Genomic DNA, 18,326 nt, shown 5'->3' on the forward strand with positions numbered 1-18,326 from the left:
AGTGTGGAAAACCCGCAAGTTGGTTTCCATGTCGAGGACTTGTCATTTTGTAGATTTTGTTTTGCAGATAACAGCGCTGTCTGCAGCAGAGCAGAAGATGTGTGCATCAGTCGGTGTGCCAGAGAGTTTTATTACAAGGAAGGCTGCAGGACAGGCTGTGAAAAAGGTAGAACACTGCAGAAGCACTGCAACTCTGTAAAACCTAACATTTACAGCAGAAACACAACGCCTCTGTAAAACCTAACTTTTACAGCAGAAACACAACGCCTCTGTAAAACCTAACTTTTACAGCAGAAACACAACACCTCTGTAAAACCTAACATTTACAGCAGAAACACAACACCTCTGTAAAACCTAACATTTACAGCAGAAACACAACACCTCTATAAAACCTAACATTTACAGCAGAAACACAACACCTCTGTAAAACCTAACATTTACAGCAGAAACAACACGTGTGTTGGGCCAAGACTAAAGTACAGAACCTTACCATATGACATGGACCACTCCGGTGCGTCGAAGCCATATGGCCGGGCGCGAGCGACAACGGCAACGGGCCCAGGATGCAGGGCCCCAGGAGAAACCAGGACAAAAGGGCGGCGGAAGGGCAGTCAATGAACCAACAGGGGAGCGCCGGAACGCACCCCCTCCCCCACCCCCCCACGGAGGCACGGGGAGCAGCCTCATACCCAAGGGAAGCACACAGGGCACCAGCAGAGCCCACCAACAGGGGGGGAACCCCAGACCCACACCACCAGGGCCACGGCCCCTGAAGGCGGGAGCGAGCGGCGGCAAGGACGGAGGGCAAAGGAGCCACCGCACCCGAATCCAAAACAAGGACAGGGACCACTGAGCCATACGAGGGCGGGGCTTGGCCCCCAGACAAGAGGTGAGGCCCAACCCCCAGGGCCAGGAAGCACGAGGCCCCCACGACACCCAAGCTTCCCCAGCGCAGCCAGCAGGACCCCTCCAAACCCCCCCCCCCCAGTCCCCAACCCACCCCAAACACCAAAGCCCAAGACCAAGAGACCGCGAGAGTGGGGCACCATCCCATGGAGACCACGGCCCCCAACCCCCGTGCCACCACGGAGGTGCCAGGGAAACCACGAGACGGGGGAAGGCGGGCATCCCCGGAGGAGCACCGGAGGCCCAGGGAGGAACAATCCAACAGGGGGGATAGGGGGCCAGGGAGTCGCAGATGGACAGGCCACCCTGCCTGGAGGTCCCCGAACCAGGGAAGGCGCGACATGGGACCCCGGAGCAGTAGGAGCAGCCGAGGAGCCAAAGGGAGACAGGTGGGCCCCACAAACCCGGAGGGAGAGGCCGGGGCACGGGGGGCCACATACACCCGAGCCCTGGGGAGAGGCACCACCCCCCGCCCAGGTACCAGACCCCAACCCAGCAACGGCAGAGCAGACAGACCCAACTGAAAAGGAACGATGGCCGCCCAATTCCCCACCACCACCACCACCACCCCCACCGCCAGTAGGACCAGAAGCCCTGTGGCACGGCACCAGGGCCTCCACCGGCGGGCCGGCCAACCGCCCAGCTCCCCCCAGGCAGAGAGGTGCACCCACACCCTGCAAGGGAGGAGCCGAAGGGAGCATGGGCCAGCACCCAACCCAACTCCCCTGGAAGCCCGTTGAGCCAACAGGCAGCACTGGAAAGCAAACCCCCTGGACTCCCGAGGTCCCTCCCCCAACCTCAAATCCCCCAGCAAGTCCAGGACCCCACACCCGTGCACCAGACCATCCCTGCATGCCGGGGCTGCACAGCCCCACCACACCCAAGGAGCCAACCACTCTAAAAGACACAGTCTCTCTCCTCCACCAATTCAGTCATTTTCAAGAGAAAAAAAAACACTCACAGTATCAGTCTCTGACAACAAGAGTATCCCAAAGAACTGCAACCTGGATCTGTGGCACAAGAGAGAGAAAAGTCAGTAGGTCAACAGTAATAGGAACAAATCCTAATCTAATATTAATACAGTACAGGTGCAAGAGTGGCATTCCCTAACAGGCAAAAAACAAAGAATATTTAATTCAAATTTAATGAATTGATAAATAAGGACCATGTTTCATTAAATTGTGGCAATTGTTTTTTTAATGAAGCAGCTATTTTTTCCATTGATACATATTTGATAAGGAGGTTTGACCAGTGGTTAATATTGATTGATTGTTTATTTTTCCAATTCATCAAAATTGTTTTTTTTGGCAATAGTCAGTGCAACAAGTATAGTTTTAGATTGTTTAGTTGGCAGTTCAATAATTGTCGTGTCTCCAAGTAAACATAAATTAGGAGATAAGGGAAATCTATATCCTGAGATAGAGGACAATTTTTCAGTGACTTTTGATCAAAAACACTGGACAGGTGAGCAGAGCCAAAGGGCATGGAAATAGGTATCAGTGGTGTTTAGCTCACACTGTGAACAAACATCAGAGTCTGAGAAGCCCATTTTATACACAGCATACAGCAGAAAAACAACAACTCTGTAAAACCCAACATTTACCAGGTTTGACTGTCAGGAATGGTTGGAAACAAATCCAAAACTCAGACAAGCAGCTCTGTGGTCCAAAAAAGTTTATAATATCCATTAAGCACCACTAGGGGGACTGGTGGTTGGCTCTCACTGCGGTATTGTATCACTTCCTGTTCCGGAGCACAGCGGTGTTTTGCTGTATCTGTTAGCTGTTTAATCTGCGCAGTTAGATTGATCTAGTTATCTAGATTACGATTTGTTTCCCAGTGTAATCTTTACGTGCCTTAACTAAAGCACTCCTTCTGCTGAATCACCTCTAAATTATTTACACATTATTCACTTTGCGTGTTTTTAGGAATCCGCTAGGTTAGCGTAGCTACTAGCTCTTAGCCGATTTAGCATGGCGGCTTCTCCTGTCTCTCCCGCACTTTTCTGCTCTGGGTGTGAAATGTTTAGTTATTCCTCGGCCTCCTTTAGCAGTAACGGTACTTGTAATAAGTGTAGCTTATTCGTAGCTTTGGAGGCCAGGCTGGGCGAATTGGAGACTCGGCTCCGCACCGTGGAAAATTCTACAGCTAGCCAGGCCCCTGTAGTCGGTGCGGACCAAGGTAGCTTAGCCGCCGTTAGTTACCCCCTGGCAGATCCCGAGCAGCCGGGAAAGCAGGCCGACTGGGTGACTGTGAGGAGGAAGCGTAGCCCTAAACAGAAGCCCCGTATACACCGCCAACCCGTTCACATCTCTAACCGTTTTTCCCCACTCAACGACACACCCGCCGAGGATCAAACTCTGGTTATTGGTGACTCTGTTTTGCGAAATGTGAAGTTAGTGACACCAGCAACCATAGTCAATTGTCTTCCGGGGGCCAGAGCAGGCGACATTGAAGGAAATTTGAAACTGCTGGCTAAGGCTAAGCGTAAATTTGGTAAGATTGTAATTCACGTCGGCAGTAATGACACCCGGTTACGCCAATCGGAGGTCACTAAAATTAACATTAAATCGGTGTGTAACTTTGCAAAAACAATGTCGGACTCTGTAGTTTTCTCTGGGCCCCTCCCCAACCGGACCGGGAGTGACATGTTTAGCCGCATGTTCTCCTTGAATTGCTGGTTGTCTGAGTGGTGTCCAAAAAATGAGGTGGGCTTCATAGATAATTGGCAAAGCTTCTGGGGAAAACCTGGTCTTGTTAGGAGAGACGGCATCCATCCCACTTTGGATGGAGCAGTTCTCATTTCTAGAAATCTGGCCAATTTTCTTAAATCCTCCAAACCGTGACTATCCAGGGTTGGGACCAGGAAGCAGAGTTGTAGTCTTACACACTTCTCTGCAGCTTCTCTCCCCCTGCCATCCCCTCATTACCCCATCCCCGTAGAGACGGTGCCTGCTCCCAGACTACCAATAACCAGCAAAAATCTATTTAAGCATAAAAATTCAAAAAGAAAAAATAATATAGCACCTTCAACTGCACCACAGACTAAAACAGTTAAATGTGGTCTATTAAACATTAGGTCTCTCTCTTCTAAGTCCCTGTTGGTAAATGATATAATAATTGATCAACGTATTGACTTATTCTGCCTAACAGAAACCTGGTTACAGCAGGATGAATATGTTAGTTTAAATGAGTCAACACCCCTGAGTCACACTAACTGTCAGAATGCTCGTAGCACGGGCCGGGGCGGAGGATTAGCAGCAATCTTCCATTCCAGCTTATTAATTAATCAAAAACCTAGACAGAGCTTTAATTCATTTGAAAGCTTGTCTCTTAGTCTTGTCCATCCAAATTTGAAGTCCCAAAAACCAGTTTTATTTGTTGTTATCTATCGTCCACCTGGTCGTTACTGTGAGTTTCTCTGTGAATTTTCAGACCTTTTGTCTGACTTAGTGCTTAGCTCAGATAAGATAATTATAGTGGGCGATTTTAACATCCACACAGATGCTGAGAATGACAGCCTCAACACTGCATTTAATCTATTATTAGACTCTATCGGCTTTGCTCAAAAAGTAAATGAGTCCACCCACCACTTTAATCATATCTTAGATCTTGTTCTGACTTATGGTATGGAAATAGAAGACTTAACAGTATTCCCTGAAAACTCCCTTTTGTCTGATCATTTTTTAATAACATTTACATTTACCCTGATGGACTACCCAGCAGTGGGGAATAAGTTTCATTACACTAGAAGTCTTTCAGAAAGCGCTGTAACTAGGTTTAAGGATATGATTCCTTCTTTATGTTCTCTAATGTCATATACCAACACAGAGCAGAGTAGCTACCTAAACTCTGTAAGGGAGTTAGAGTATCTCGTCAATAGTTTTACATCCTCATTGAAGACAACTTTGGATGCTGTAGCTCCTCTGAAAAAGAGAGCTTTAAATCAGAAGTGTCTGACTCCGTGGTATAACTCACAAACTCGTAGCTTAAAGCAGATAACCCGTAAGTTGGAGAGGAAATGGCGTCTCACTAATTTAGAAGATCTTCACTTAGCCTGGAAAAAGAGTTTGTTGCTCTATAAAAAAGCCCTCCGTAAAGCTAGGACATCTTTCTACTCATCACTAATTGAAGAAAATAAGAACAACCCCAGGTTTCTTTTCAGCACTGTAGCCAGGCTGACAAAGAGTCAGAGCTCTATTGAGCTGAGTATTCCATTAACTTTAACTAGTAATGACTTCATGACTTTCTTTGCTAACAAAATTTTGACTATTAGAGAAAAAATTACTCATAACCATTCCAAAGATGTATCGTTATCTTTGGCTGCTTTCAGTGATGCCGGTATTTGGTTAGACTCTTTCTCTCCGATTGTTCTGTCTGAGTTATTTTCATTAGTTACTTCATCCAAACCATCAACATGTTTATTAGACCCCATTCCTGCCAGGCTGCTCAAGGAAGTCCTACCATTATTTAATGCGTCAATCTTAAATATGATCAATCTATCTTTGTTAGTTGGCTATGTACCACAGGCCTTTAAGGTGGCAGTAATTAAACCATTACTTAAAAAGCCATCACTTGACCCAGCTATCTTAGCTAATTATAGGCCAATCTCCAACCTTCCTTTTCTCTCAAAGATTCTTGAGAGGGTAGTTGTAAAACAGCTAACTGATCACCTGCAGAGGAATGGTCTATTTGAAGCGTTTCAGTCAGGTTTTAGAATTCATCATAGTACAGAAACAGCATTAGTGAAGGTTACAAATGATCTTCTTATGGCTTTGGACAGTGGACTTATCTCTGTGCTTGTTCTGTTGGACCTCAGTGCTGCTTTTGATACTGTTGACCATAAAATTTTATTACAGAGATTAGAGCATGTCATAGGTATTAAAGGCACTGCGCTGCGGTGGTTTGAATCATATTTTCTAATAGATTACAGTTTGTTCATGTAAATGGGGAATCTTCTTCACAGACTAAAGTTAATTATGGAGTTCCACAAGGTTCTGTGCTAGGACCAATTTTATTCACTTTATACATGCTTCCCTTAGGCAGTATTATTAGACGGTATTGCTTAAATTTTCATTGTTACGCAGATGATACCCAGCTTTATCTATCCATGAAGCCAGAGGATACACACCAATTAGCTAAACTGCAGGATTGTCTTACAGACATAAAGACATGGATGACCTCTAATTTCCTGCTTTTAAACTCAGATAAAACTGAAGTTATTGTACTTGGCCCCACAAATCTTAGAAGCATGGTGTCTAACCAGATCGTTACTCTGGATGGCATTTCCCTGATCTCTAGTAATACTGTGAGAAATCTTGGAGTCATTTTTGATCAGGAAATGTCATTCAAAGCGCATATTAAACAAATATGTAGGACTGCCTTTTTGCATTTATGCAATATCTCTAAAATCAGAAAGGTCTTGTCTCAGAGTGATGCTGAAAAACTAATTCATGCATTTATTTCCTCTAGGCTGGACTATTGTAATTCATTATTATCAGGTTGTCCTAAAAGTTCCTTAAAAAGCCTTCAGTTGGTTCAGAATGCTGCAGCTAGAGTACTGACGGGGACTAGCAGGAGAGAGCATATCTCACCCGTGTTGGCCTCTCTTCATTGGCTTCCTGTTAATTCTAGAATAGAATTTAAAATTCTTCTTCTTACTTATAAGGTTTTGAATAATCAGGTCCCATCTTATCTTTGGGACCTCGTAGTACCATATTACCCCATTAGAGCGCTTCGCTCTCAGACTGCGGGCTTACTTGTAGTTCCTAGGGTTTGTAAGAGTAGAATGGGAGGCAGAGCCTTCAGCTTTCAGGCTCCTCTCCTGTGGAACCAGCTCCCAATTCAGATCAGGGAGACAGATACCCTGTCTACTTTTAAGATTAGGCTTAAAACTTTCCTTTTCGCTAAGGCTTATAGTTAGGGCTGGATCGGGTGACCCTGGACCATCCCTTGGTTATGTTGCTTTAGACGTAGACTGTGGGGGGGTTCCCATGATGCACTGTTTCTTTCTCTTTTTGCTCCGTATGCATCACTCTGCATTAATCATTAGTGATCGATCTCTGCCCCCCTTCTCGGCATGTCTTTTTCCTGGTTCTTTCCCTCAGCCCCAACCAGTCTCAGCAGAAGACTGCCCCTCCCTGAGCCTGGTTCTGCTGGAGGTTTCTTCCTGTTAAAAGGGAGTTTTTCCTTCCCACTGTGGCCAAGTGCTTGCTCATAGGGGGTCGTTTTGACCGTTGGGGTTTTTTATAATTATTGTATGGCCTTGCCTTACAATATGGAGCGCCTTGGGGCAACTGTTTGTTGTGATTTGGCGCTATATAAGAAAAAAGTTGATTGATTGATTGATTGACTCCGTGGTATAACTCACAAACTCGTAGCTTAAAGCAGATAACCCGTAAGTTGGAGAGGAAATGGCGTCTCACTAATTTAGAAGATCTTAACTTAGCATGGAAAAAGAGTCTGTTGCTCTATAAAAAAGCCCTCCGTAAAGCTAGGACATCTTTCTACTCATCACTAATTGAAGAAAATAAGAACAACTCCAGGTTTCTTTTCAGCACTGTAGCCAGGCTGACAAAGAGTCAGAGCTCTATTGAGCTGAGTATTCCATTAACTTTAACTAGTAATGACTTCATGACTTTCTTTGCTAACAAAATTTTAACTATTAGAGAAAAAATTACTCATAACCATCCCAAAGACGTATCGTTATCTTTGGCTGCTTTCAGTGATGCCGGTATTTGGTTAGACTCTTTCTCTCCGATTGTTCTGTCTGAGTTATTTTCATTAGTTACTTCATCCAAACCATCAACATGTTTATTAGACCCCATTCCTACCAGGCTGCTCAAGGAAGACCTACCATTATTTAATGCTTCGATCTTAAATATGATCAATCTATCTTTGTTAGTTGGCTATGTACCACAGGCTTTTAAGGTGGCAGTAATTAAACCATTACTTAAAAAGCCATCACTTGACCCAGCTATCTTAGCTAATTATAGGCCAATCTCCAACCTTCCTTTTCTCTCAGAAATTCTTGAAAGGGTAGTTGTAAAACAGCTAACTGATCATCTGCAGAGGAATGGTCTATTTGAAGAGTTTCAGTCAGGTTTTAGAATTCATCATAGTACAGAAACAGCATTAGTGAAGGTTACAAATGATCTTCTTATGGCCTCGGACAGTGGACTCATCTCTGTGCTTGTTCTGTTAGACCTCAGTGCTGCTTTTGATACTGTTGACCATAAAATTTTATTACAGAGATTAGAGCATGCCATAGGTATTAAAGGCACTGCGCTGCGGTGGTTTGAATCATATTTGTCTAATAGATTACAATTTGTTCATGTAAATGGGGAATCTTCTTCACAGAGTAAAGTTAATTATGGAGTTCCACAAGGTTCTGTGCTAGGACCAATTTTATTCACTTTATACATGCTTCCCTTAGGCAGTATTATTAGACGGTATTGCTTAAATTTTCATTGTTACGCAGATAATACCCAGCTTTATCTATCCATGAAGCCAGAGGACACACACCAATTAGCTAAACTGCAGGATTGTCTTACAGACATAAAGACATGGATGACCTCTAATTTCCTGCTTTTAAACTCAGATAAAACTGAAGTTATTGTACTTGGCCCCACAAATCTTAGAAACATGGTGTCTAACCAGATCCTTACTCTGGATGGCATTACCCTGACCTCTAGTAATACTGTGAGAAATCTTGGAGTCATTTTTGATCAGGATATGTCATTCAATGCGCATATTAAACAAATATGTAGGACTGCTTTTTTGCATTTACGCAATATCTCTAAAATCAGAAAGGTCTTGTCTCAGAGTGATGCTGAAAAACTAATTCATGCATTTATTTCCTCTAGGCTGGACTATTGTAATTCATTATTATCAGGTTGTCCTAAAAGTTCCCTAAAAAGCCTTCAGTTAATTCAAAATGCTGCAGCTAGAGTACTGACGGGGACTAGAAGGAGAGAGCATATCTCACCCATATTGGCCTCTCTTCATTGGCTTCCTGTTAATTCTAGAATAGAATTTAAAATTCTTCTTCTTACTTATAAGGTTTTGAATAATCAGGTCCCATCTTATCTTAGGGACCTCGTAGTACCATATCACCCCAATAGAGCGCTTCGCTCTCAGACTGCAGGCTTACTTGTAGTTCCTAGGGTTTGTAAGAGTAGAATGGGAGGCAGAGCCTTCAGCTTTCAGGCTCCTCTCCTGTGGAACCAGCTCCCAATTCAGATCAGGGAGACAGACACCCTCTCTACTTTTAAGATTAGGCTTAAAACTTTCCTTTTTGCTAAAGCTTATAGTTAGGGCTGGATCAGGTGACCCTGAACCATCCCTTAGTTATGCTGCTGTACACGTAGACTGCTGGGGGGTTCCCATGATGCACTGAGTGTTTCTTTCTCTTTTTGCTCTGTATGCACCACTCTGCATTTAATCATTAGTGATCGATCTCTGCTCCCCTCCACAGCATGTCTTTTTCCTGGTTCTCTCCCTCAGCCCCAACCAGTCCCAGCAGAAGACTGCCCCTCCCTGAGCCTGGTTCTGCTGGAGGTTTCTTTCTGTTAAAAGGGAGTTTTTCCTTCCCACTGTAGCCAAGTGCTTGCTCACAGGGGGTCGTTTTGACCGTTGGGGTTTTACATAATTATTGTATGGCCTTGCCTTACAATATAAAGCGCCTTGGGGCAACTGTTTGTTGTGATTTGGCGCTATATAAAAAAATTTGATTGATTGATTGATTGAAACAGAGCTGGAAAGAGGCACGATGCACATCGATCTGTTGAGTGACTAGTGAAACCTGTGAGCCTTAAATACACTCAGGTGATGAGCCACAAATTTGGAACATGTGTGCGTGGAAAGCACCAGAACAAGGGTGTGGGCAGACAGAGTGAGACGCCCACCACCAAGCATCAAGGGGAAGACAAGAGAGAAAGGGACAGAGAAAACCCAACCAGAAAAAGACCAGCAAGAGAACTAACAGATAGAGATAGAGATAATAACTAAACAAAGCAAAACAGTGCAAACAAATAACATAAAAACCAAACCCTGACAACATTTACCACAGAAACACAACAACACACAAAACAAAACACAACAACTCTGTAAAGCCTAACATTTTCTGCACAAACACAACAACGCTGTTTGAAGATCTATATGTCTTCTTCTTTTGGCTGCTCATTGTTTCCATCCGAAAGGATGAAGACAGCATTCGTGATCACCCACCTGAATGGTCGAGCGGCGGCATGGGCCACGGCGGAGTGCAGTCGTCAGTCTGCTTCCTGCACGTCCCTGTGTGCCTTCACGATGGCTTTGGGAGATCAGTTGTTTCCATCTCACCCTGTCCTCTGTCTCTTCCTCTGTCTCACCAACCACCTGCATGTCCTCCCTCACACATCCATAAACCTCCGCTTTGTCCTCCCTCTTCTCCACCTGCCTGGTGGCTCCATCCTCATCATCCTTCTCCCTATACAGTGATCGGCACAGTTCCGCTAATCTGCTAACCACTAATTAGAGTCCTGAGAATGTAGGTCCAAAGGTGCCATAAGGTGGCTACAATAATCCTGACGCGATGAGACAAACGCATGAATGATCATCTCCATCTCGGTCCGAGACACAATCCTGTGCAGATGGGCAATATCACGCTGATGGGGAAAACAAAAAAGATTGTTGTGTTAAGGGACAACTCATTAACTGCATCCAGCTACCAATAACCTCAACACAGCTCTGAAGCACAGAACCCCTGGAAACCATTTGAGGAGTGAATGAAACATATAGGTGGATGTCATCCGCATAACAATGGTAAGAAACCTCTTTAAAAGTGTTCAGGACATGACCAAGTGGGAGCAAATATAGTGCAAATAATATAGGTCCCAGAACAGAGCCTTGAGGCACACCACAGGATAACATGGCAGAGGAGGACATAAATTTATGAGTAGCAACAGCGAAAGTCCTGTGTGAAAGATAAGCTAAACACCAGTCCTGGGCAGACCCAGAAATGCCCACCCAAGTACTTATTCACTGGGTTTTAATTGAGAGATTAACTGTATCAAAAGCTACAGACATCCAAGAGGACAAGTATGGAATGTTCACCTGCATCTCTATGCATTAAAATATCGTTTGAACCTCCAAGAAGGGCAGTTTCTGTGGAGTGCAAGTGACGGAACCCAAATTGAAATTTATCAAGAATATTTTTTTTTTAGCTTTTTATTTAGGGTTGTTTTCCCCCCACAATTCAAAACAGAACCCAAGACAAGAGATAAAAATAAAAAGTTGGGACAGGGCAACAAAAGACTGGGAAAGTTGATGAATGCTTAAAGAACACCTAATTGGAAACAGGTGAGTGTCATGATTGGGTATAAAAGGAGCATCCCCAAAAGGCTTGGTGGTTCACAAGCAAAGATGGGGTGAGGATCACCACTTTGTGAACACCTGCGTGAAAAAATAGTCCGACAATTTAAGAACAGTGTTTCTCAACATTCAATTGCAAGGACTTTAGGGATTCCATCATCTACAATCCATAATATAACCAGAAGATTCAGAGAATCTGGAGAACTTTCTACACGTAAGCGGCAAGGCCAAAAACCAACATTGAATGTAGGGCTGCAGCTATCGATTATTTTAGTAATCGAGTATTCTATCGATTATTCTGGCGATTAATCGAGTAATCAGATAAAAGGTACTTTTGTGTTTTTAAACATCAATAGTCCAGGGCTCTCCTTAAGCAATGGCACAATGTCACTGTGCCAAAGTGTGAATGGCGTGTGAAATGGTGATGGGATGTGGCTTTCTGTTTTGTTTTCTCCAACTTGTAAAATATAACCATTTTTAAGTTTTTTTTTGTTTTTTGTTTTTTTTTTAAAGGTTGATGGACTGGGTCCCTGTGTGATTTCCCCCCCCCTCTTTCTCTGCAATTCAGCAGATGCATTTCAGCTGGAGGTTGAACATGCAGATCACAGTCAGTTTTTTTATTATTATTATTTTATTTAAGTCACCGTGTTTGTGAAGTGTTGTGTGTTGTCCAAAAAAGCAAACAGTGTGAGTCATCAAAGAGTGGACTTCTGCTGTTTGTCAGTGTAGCCGGGGCCAGAGCTGTGACTCGCCCGGTCTGAGAGCCCCTCACACTGGGCAGAGAGCAGCCGGCCACCGTCCCTCCCCACGTAGAGCAGACCGTGTGTTTTTTTAAAACTAGACAAACACACTGCTTCACTTTAAATGCACAGTAAGTCTATTTCAGATGATCGGCGTGGACCATCTATCTCTTAAAAGCCTTTATTTTACTCTGTGTCACGCTGGAAAGCGGTAGCTATCGTTGCTAATTTCATTAGCTGTTATGCTCCAGTCTTCTTCTGTTTTTTTTTTTTTTTTCCTGTGGACGTTGCAGCGCCACAAACAGGCCTGGCATATGTACTACAACGTTAAACGAAGCTTCGAGGCACAGAATTTGCCTCGAACATTTTTTGTAATTGAATTATTTGAGTTACTCAACTAATCGTTTCAGCCCTAATTGAATGCCCGTGACCTTTGATCCCTCAGACGTCACTGCATTAAAAACAGACATCATTGTGTAAAGGATCTTACCGCGTGGGCTCAGGAACACTTCAGAAAACCATTGTCAGTTAATGATGAGTCCACATTTCAAATTGTTTTTGAAAATCATGGACGTCATGTCCTCCACACAAAAGAGGAAAAAGACCTTCCAGATTGTTACCAGCACAAAGTTCTAAAGCCAGCATCTGTGATGGTATGGGGGTGTGTTAGTGCCCATGGCATCTGTGATGGCACCATCAATGCTGAAAGGTACATCCAGGTTTTGGAGCAACACATGCTGCCATCCAAGCGTCTTTTTCAGGGACGTCCCTGCTTATTTCAGCAAGACAATGCCAAGACACATTCTGCACGTGTTACAACAGCGTGGCTTCATAGTAAAAGAGTGCGGGTACTAGACTGGTCTGCCTGCAGTCCAGACCTGTCGCCCATTGAAAATGTGTGGCGCATTATGAAGCGCAAAATACCTCAACGGAGACCCCGGACTGTTGAACAACTGAAGTCATACATCAAGCAAGAATGGGAAAGAATTCCACCTACAAAGCTTCAAGAATTAGTGTCCTCAGTTCCCAAACGCTTATTGAGTGTTGTTAGAAGGAAAGGTGATGTAACACAGTGGGAAACATACCACTGTACCAGCTTTTTTGAAACGTGTTGCAGGCATCCATTTCAAAATGAGCAAATATTTGCACAAAAACAATAAAGTTTATCAGTTTGAACATTAAATATCTTGTCTTTGTGGTGTATTCAACTGAATATAGGTTGAAGAGGATTTGAAAATCACTGTATTCTGTTTTTATTTACAGTGGTACCTCGCAATAACGTAGTTCACCTTTCGCGGCCTCGCAGTTTCGCGGATTTTTTTTTTAGAGCAATTTTGCATGCTTTTTTTTTTTTTTTTTTTTAATGGTGCATTGTGTTCTGCGTCCTTATCAGGCGGGCCGGTCGCGGCACCAGTCGGCATCACCGCGATTGCTCTCACTGCCTCCGATGCGCTTTCTGCGGGCTTGGTAAACACAGCAGCGGGCCACTCACACCGCCCTCTGCTGTGCAGAACTGCGCCAAATCTGGCAACAGGTGCAGAGACTACGCTCGCTGTTTTGATGCGGATGTTGACCGCAGCCGCAAAGCTCCGTGGCCACCGAGAGAGAACTTGGATTCTTTGCAGGTCCCGCATCCGTACCTCCTGAGGCAGTGAGCGAAGGGAGAGTTCTTCTCGCCCAGAAGAAAAAAAGAGTGTGTTTACACAGGAGAGAAAAGTGAGAAAATGTTAATGCCTTTTTGAGGAACGTGTATAAAGTGTGTAGTGAGGGGTTTTACAACCTTAAAACATCTATAATAATTGCAAAAAATAGTAAATAATTGCAAGAAATAAGACTACTTCGCGGATTTCGCTTATCGCGGGTTATTTTTAGAACATAACTCCCGCGATAAACGAGGGACCACTGTACATTTTACACAACATCCCAACTTCATTGGAATTGGGGTTGTACAGGAAATTTTGGAAGTCCATACTGGTGCACAGGAAGGGAGGCCTGCAGAAGAAGACACCCACTCCCATCTCTCGATGGAGCCGCACCTCACACAGAGAGGAAAAAAAAAGAAATACAGTATAATTTGTCAGTATTAAGCAACAAGAAAAACAGAAGAAATACTAAAGTTATCGCCGGCTTACTAGCCCTAAGCTTCACTAAAAGACCCAGAATTTAGATAAAGTTGAGGCCACGACCCGCTCTGTTTCCTAATTAAATTAATTTAAAAGGGTAAAAAACATAGTAACATACTATGCCAGTATGCTAGTCATATGAAAGGAAAAATAAGTGCATCTTAAGTCTGGACTTGAAAATCTGTACAGAATCCGACTGTTTTATTGATGCAGGGAGATCATTCCACAGAACAGGGACATGATAAGAGAAAGCTCTGTGATTCACAGACATTTTTATATATTTATACTCTTTATATTTTTGTGCAAATATTTGCTCGTTATGAAACGGATGCCTGCAGCACATTTCAAAAAAGCTGGGACTGGCAACAAAAGACTGGGAAAGTTGATGAATGCTCAAAGAACACCTGTTTGGATCATTCCACAGGTGAACAGGTTAATTGGAAACAGGTGAGTGTCATGATTGGGTATGAAAAGAGCATCCCCGAAAGGCTCAGCCATTCACAAGCAAAGATGGGGCGAGGATCACCACTTTGTGAACAACTGCGTGAAAAAAAATAGTCCAACAGTTTAAGAACAATGTTTCTCAATGTTCAATTGCAAGAAATTTAGGGATTCCATCATCTACAGTCCATAATATAATAAGTGTCAGAGAATCTGGAGAACTTTCTAAACGTAAGCAGCAAGGCCGAAAACCAACACTGAATGCCCGTGACCTTCAATCCCTCAGGCAGCATTGCATTAAAAACCAACATCATTGTGTAAAGGCTCAGGAACACTTCAGAAAACCATTGTCAGTTAACACAGTTCGTCGCTACATCTACAAGTGCAAGTTAAAACTCTACCATGCAGAGTGAAAGCCATACATCAACATGTTTGGCATACAGATTGATGTAATCCATGTACACAAGGTGGCTGATGGTTACTCCACTTCTGAATTGATATCCATAGCCACTGTTTGTGATAAGTTGGCTGAGGGGATTGTGGCCTCTGCAGAACAGCAGCAGGGATACGGCATCACCTTGGTTTATTCCACTAAGTGGGCCTCCAGTGAAGTCTTCCACAGTCCCATTGAGTTCCTGATGAAGATTATCAGTGCACTGTTAGCCTTGTATATGGCCAAGTACTCCAATATCCATGTGTGAGGCATTGACTAATAGGTCTTCCTGTACTCTCAGTCTGGTTGAGTACCACCCAGACTGACCACAGCTTCTCTCACATATATAGATCTCACAGCTTCTATACATGTACACACACACACACACACACACACACACATATATATATATATATATATATATATATATATATATATATAGAGGTGGGCACAGATAACCAAAAAAATGAACTTTGATAACAGATAATGAGACAACTGAAAAGTTACCTTTGATAAAGATAAACCACCCAAAAATGTATTGGAAGTTACAGATAATCGATAACCGATAAATCCCAGTATTGGCTCTGGTACATTTGCAATTACTAAGAAGCTGAAATTGACTTTTAACACGATCGCTTTTGAAAGCATCAAAAGTGAAAAAAGCCTCAAAGAATGAGCCAGTATTTCAATATTTGACCATGCTGCCCCCTGTAGGAAGCTGCACAGAAAAATCCTGACAGCGCCCACAAAATGAGCTCTCCACTAATCATAATGCTCCGTTCAGGTGGAGGTCTTGAAAAATAAAGTCATACTAACTTACGGTTTTGTGAAAATACTGATAGAATAACTCCATTAATGTCAATTCTGTCATTTGTACAAAGTTAACATATACATACGAGGTCTATTAGAAAAGTATCCGACCTTATTATTTTTTTCAAAAACCATATGGATTTGAATCACGTGTGATTACATCAGACATGCTTGAACCCTCGTGGGCATGCAAGAGTTTTTTCACGCCTGTCGGTTACGTCATTCGCCTGTGGGCAGTCTTTGAGTGAGGAGTCGTCCACCCGCTCGTCGATTTTTTTCATTGTTTAGGAATGGCTCAGAGACTGTTGCTTTGTTTTTCAAAACTGTAAGGCACAACTGAGTGGACACCATTCAATAAATTCAGCTGGTTTTCGGTAAAAATTTTAACGGCTGATGAGAGATTTTGGTCTGGTAGTGTCGCTTTAAGGACGGTCCACGGCACCTGACGGCGATCTGCGCTTCGAGGCGGCAGCGTCTCGCCGTTTCAAGTTGAAAACTTCCACATTTCAGGCTCTGTTGACGCAGTAAGTCGTCAGAGAACAGAGAACTTTCAGAAGAAGTCGGCATGAGGAGTTTATTCGGACATTCCATTGTTAACGGTCATTTTGTAATGAAAGAACGTGCGGGCAGAGTCGCATGTCGGGCTGGACCCGACCGCGGGGGGTCGCGGCAGGAAAAACACCTCCGTTGGAAATCTTAACGGGCAAGTTGGAACATGCCCAAGCTGTTAAACAATTTCTCAGTTACTCACTTGTTGAAAGCCATTAAAAGCCGCCTGAATTCTACAAATGGGTTTCAACACGGAGGTGTTTTTCCTGTCGCGGCACACACAGATTTGCCGAGTCGTCACGGAAACGACTCGGCGAATTTGCGCGTACGTCTTTCATTAAAAAAATGTCCTTAAACAGTGGAATGTCCGCATAAATTCCTCATGCCGGCCTCTTCTGAATCTTCTCTGTTCTCTCACGATGTCCTGGGTGAATTAAGCCTTAAATTAGGATGTTTTCAGCTCGAAACAGGCCGACGACAGAGCCTGGAAACGCTGCAGGACGTCCCGCTCCGTGGGAAGTCCTTACACCGACAGAAACACCCCATAATCTCTCATCAGCCGTTAAACTTTTCACAGAAAACCAGCTTAATTTCTCGAATAGTGTCCACTCGGATATTCCTCACAGGTCCAGAAAAAATTTTGATAAAGCAACGCGCGCCGTCTCGAGCAGCGTGTGAAACAAAGGAATTCAGCTGAGAGGGCGGGACCACATCTCACTCAAGGCCTGCCCACAGGGAAATGACGTCACCGACACGCGTGAAAAAACTCACGCATGCCCACAAGGGTTCAAGCATGATTGGTGTAATCGCATGTCATTCAAATCCATATAGTTAAAAAAAATAATAAAAGGGTTATTATCTAAGAGACCTCGTATATCTTTTAATGTTGAATAATGCACTAATTCTGAGGTTTTGTAACAAACACAGACTGCAAAGCATTCTGGGTAAAAGTGCCTCTGCTAAACACTGATTGGTTCAGTCATTCATTATGTAAACCAACACGTTAATGTGACGTGTGTCGTGTGTTGGTTTAAAGATAAATGTGCTTTTGTAAAATATTCCAATTTTATTTGTAAAAACAGGCATTTTTACCGAGCCCTGGAAGTGTCATCGCAAAATGTTTTGCATGTGGAGAGAATGTTTGATGATGTGTGCACGTTTTATGATGTTGTAAAACGTGCACTCAGTATTAGTAAGTAAGTAAGTAAATTTATTTATATAGTGCCTTTCACAGACATAAGTCACAAAGCACTTCACAGGTTAAAATGCAATAATAAATAATAAAAACACAGATAAAACAAAGGACAAGGTTAACAGTTGGTCAGTTCTGAAAAGCCTTATCTTGACACATAAATGTTGGCTTTACACTGTGCGTGTTTTGGCCATTTTTCAGATTTTTCATTCGTGCGAGAATTTTTTGGACCGAGTTTCAGGTTAATCGCGCGTCCTGCATCGTGTAGTGGAGTAACAAGCTTTAACATCTCACAACCACCTCCTGCTGCTGAAGAGCTACAAAGCATCCAACCACAGAGCTGTCTTGTAATGTTCTTTTGTTGTTGTTGTTTTGTTTTTAAACTTAATTTGTAAAAAAAAAAAAAAGCCATTTGCAAAGCCAAAAAGTTGATTTGACCACCATCTGATATAACCGGGTCAAAATAAATAGAACACTGCCATCTACTGGTGCCCAGACGCTTAGTACTTGGAGTGAATACTGCCATGAACACTACTGGCCAGTAGATGGCAGTAGCGGCCTTGAAAATTTGCCAAACAAAATTCCAGATAATCAGTGTCTGCTACATTTAAGATGCGTGGAATTTAAAAAACGCAAATACAATAACGTCTATAAACCCAGAGAATATATTCACAAGAGTTTTAGGCAGTAGAGTTTAATGCTGTTGTCCGTGGAGCCTGAACAGAGTGTCTGAAATGCATTTGTCCTGTCGTGAACGTCTGAGATTACCCTATGCTACC

General features: G+C 43.3%; 1 protein-coding gene across 1 annotated transcript in view; it reads left to right on the forward strand.

Moving 5' to 3' along the window:
* Nucleotides 1-18,326, forward strand: part of helq (helicase, POLQ like) — a 167,878-nt gene that overhangs the window by 136,130 nt on the left and 13,422 nt on the right. The window contains exon 15 of the mRNA XM_034191848.1: nt 68-166. Within this exon, the coding sequence (XP_034047739.1) occupies nt 68-166 (99 nt within the window). The remainder of the gene's footprint in view (nt 1-67; nt 167-18,326) is intronic.

The sequence above is a fragment of the Thalassophryne amazonica genome, chromosome 17 (assembly GCF_902500255.1).
Source record: "Thalassophryne amazonica chromosome 17, fThaAma1.1, whole genome shotgun sequence".
NCBI lineage: Eukaryota > Metazoa > Chordata > Actinopteri > Batrachoidiformes > Batrachoididae > Thalassophryne > Thalassophryne amazonica.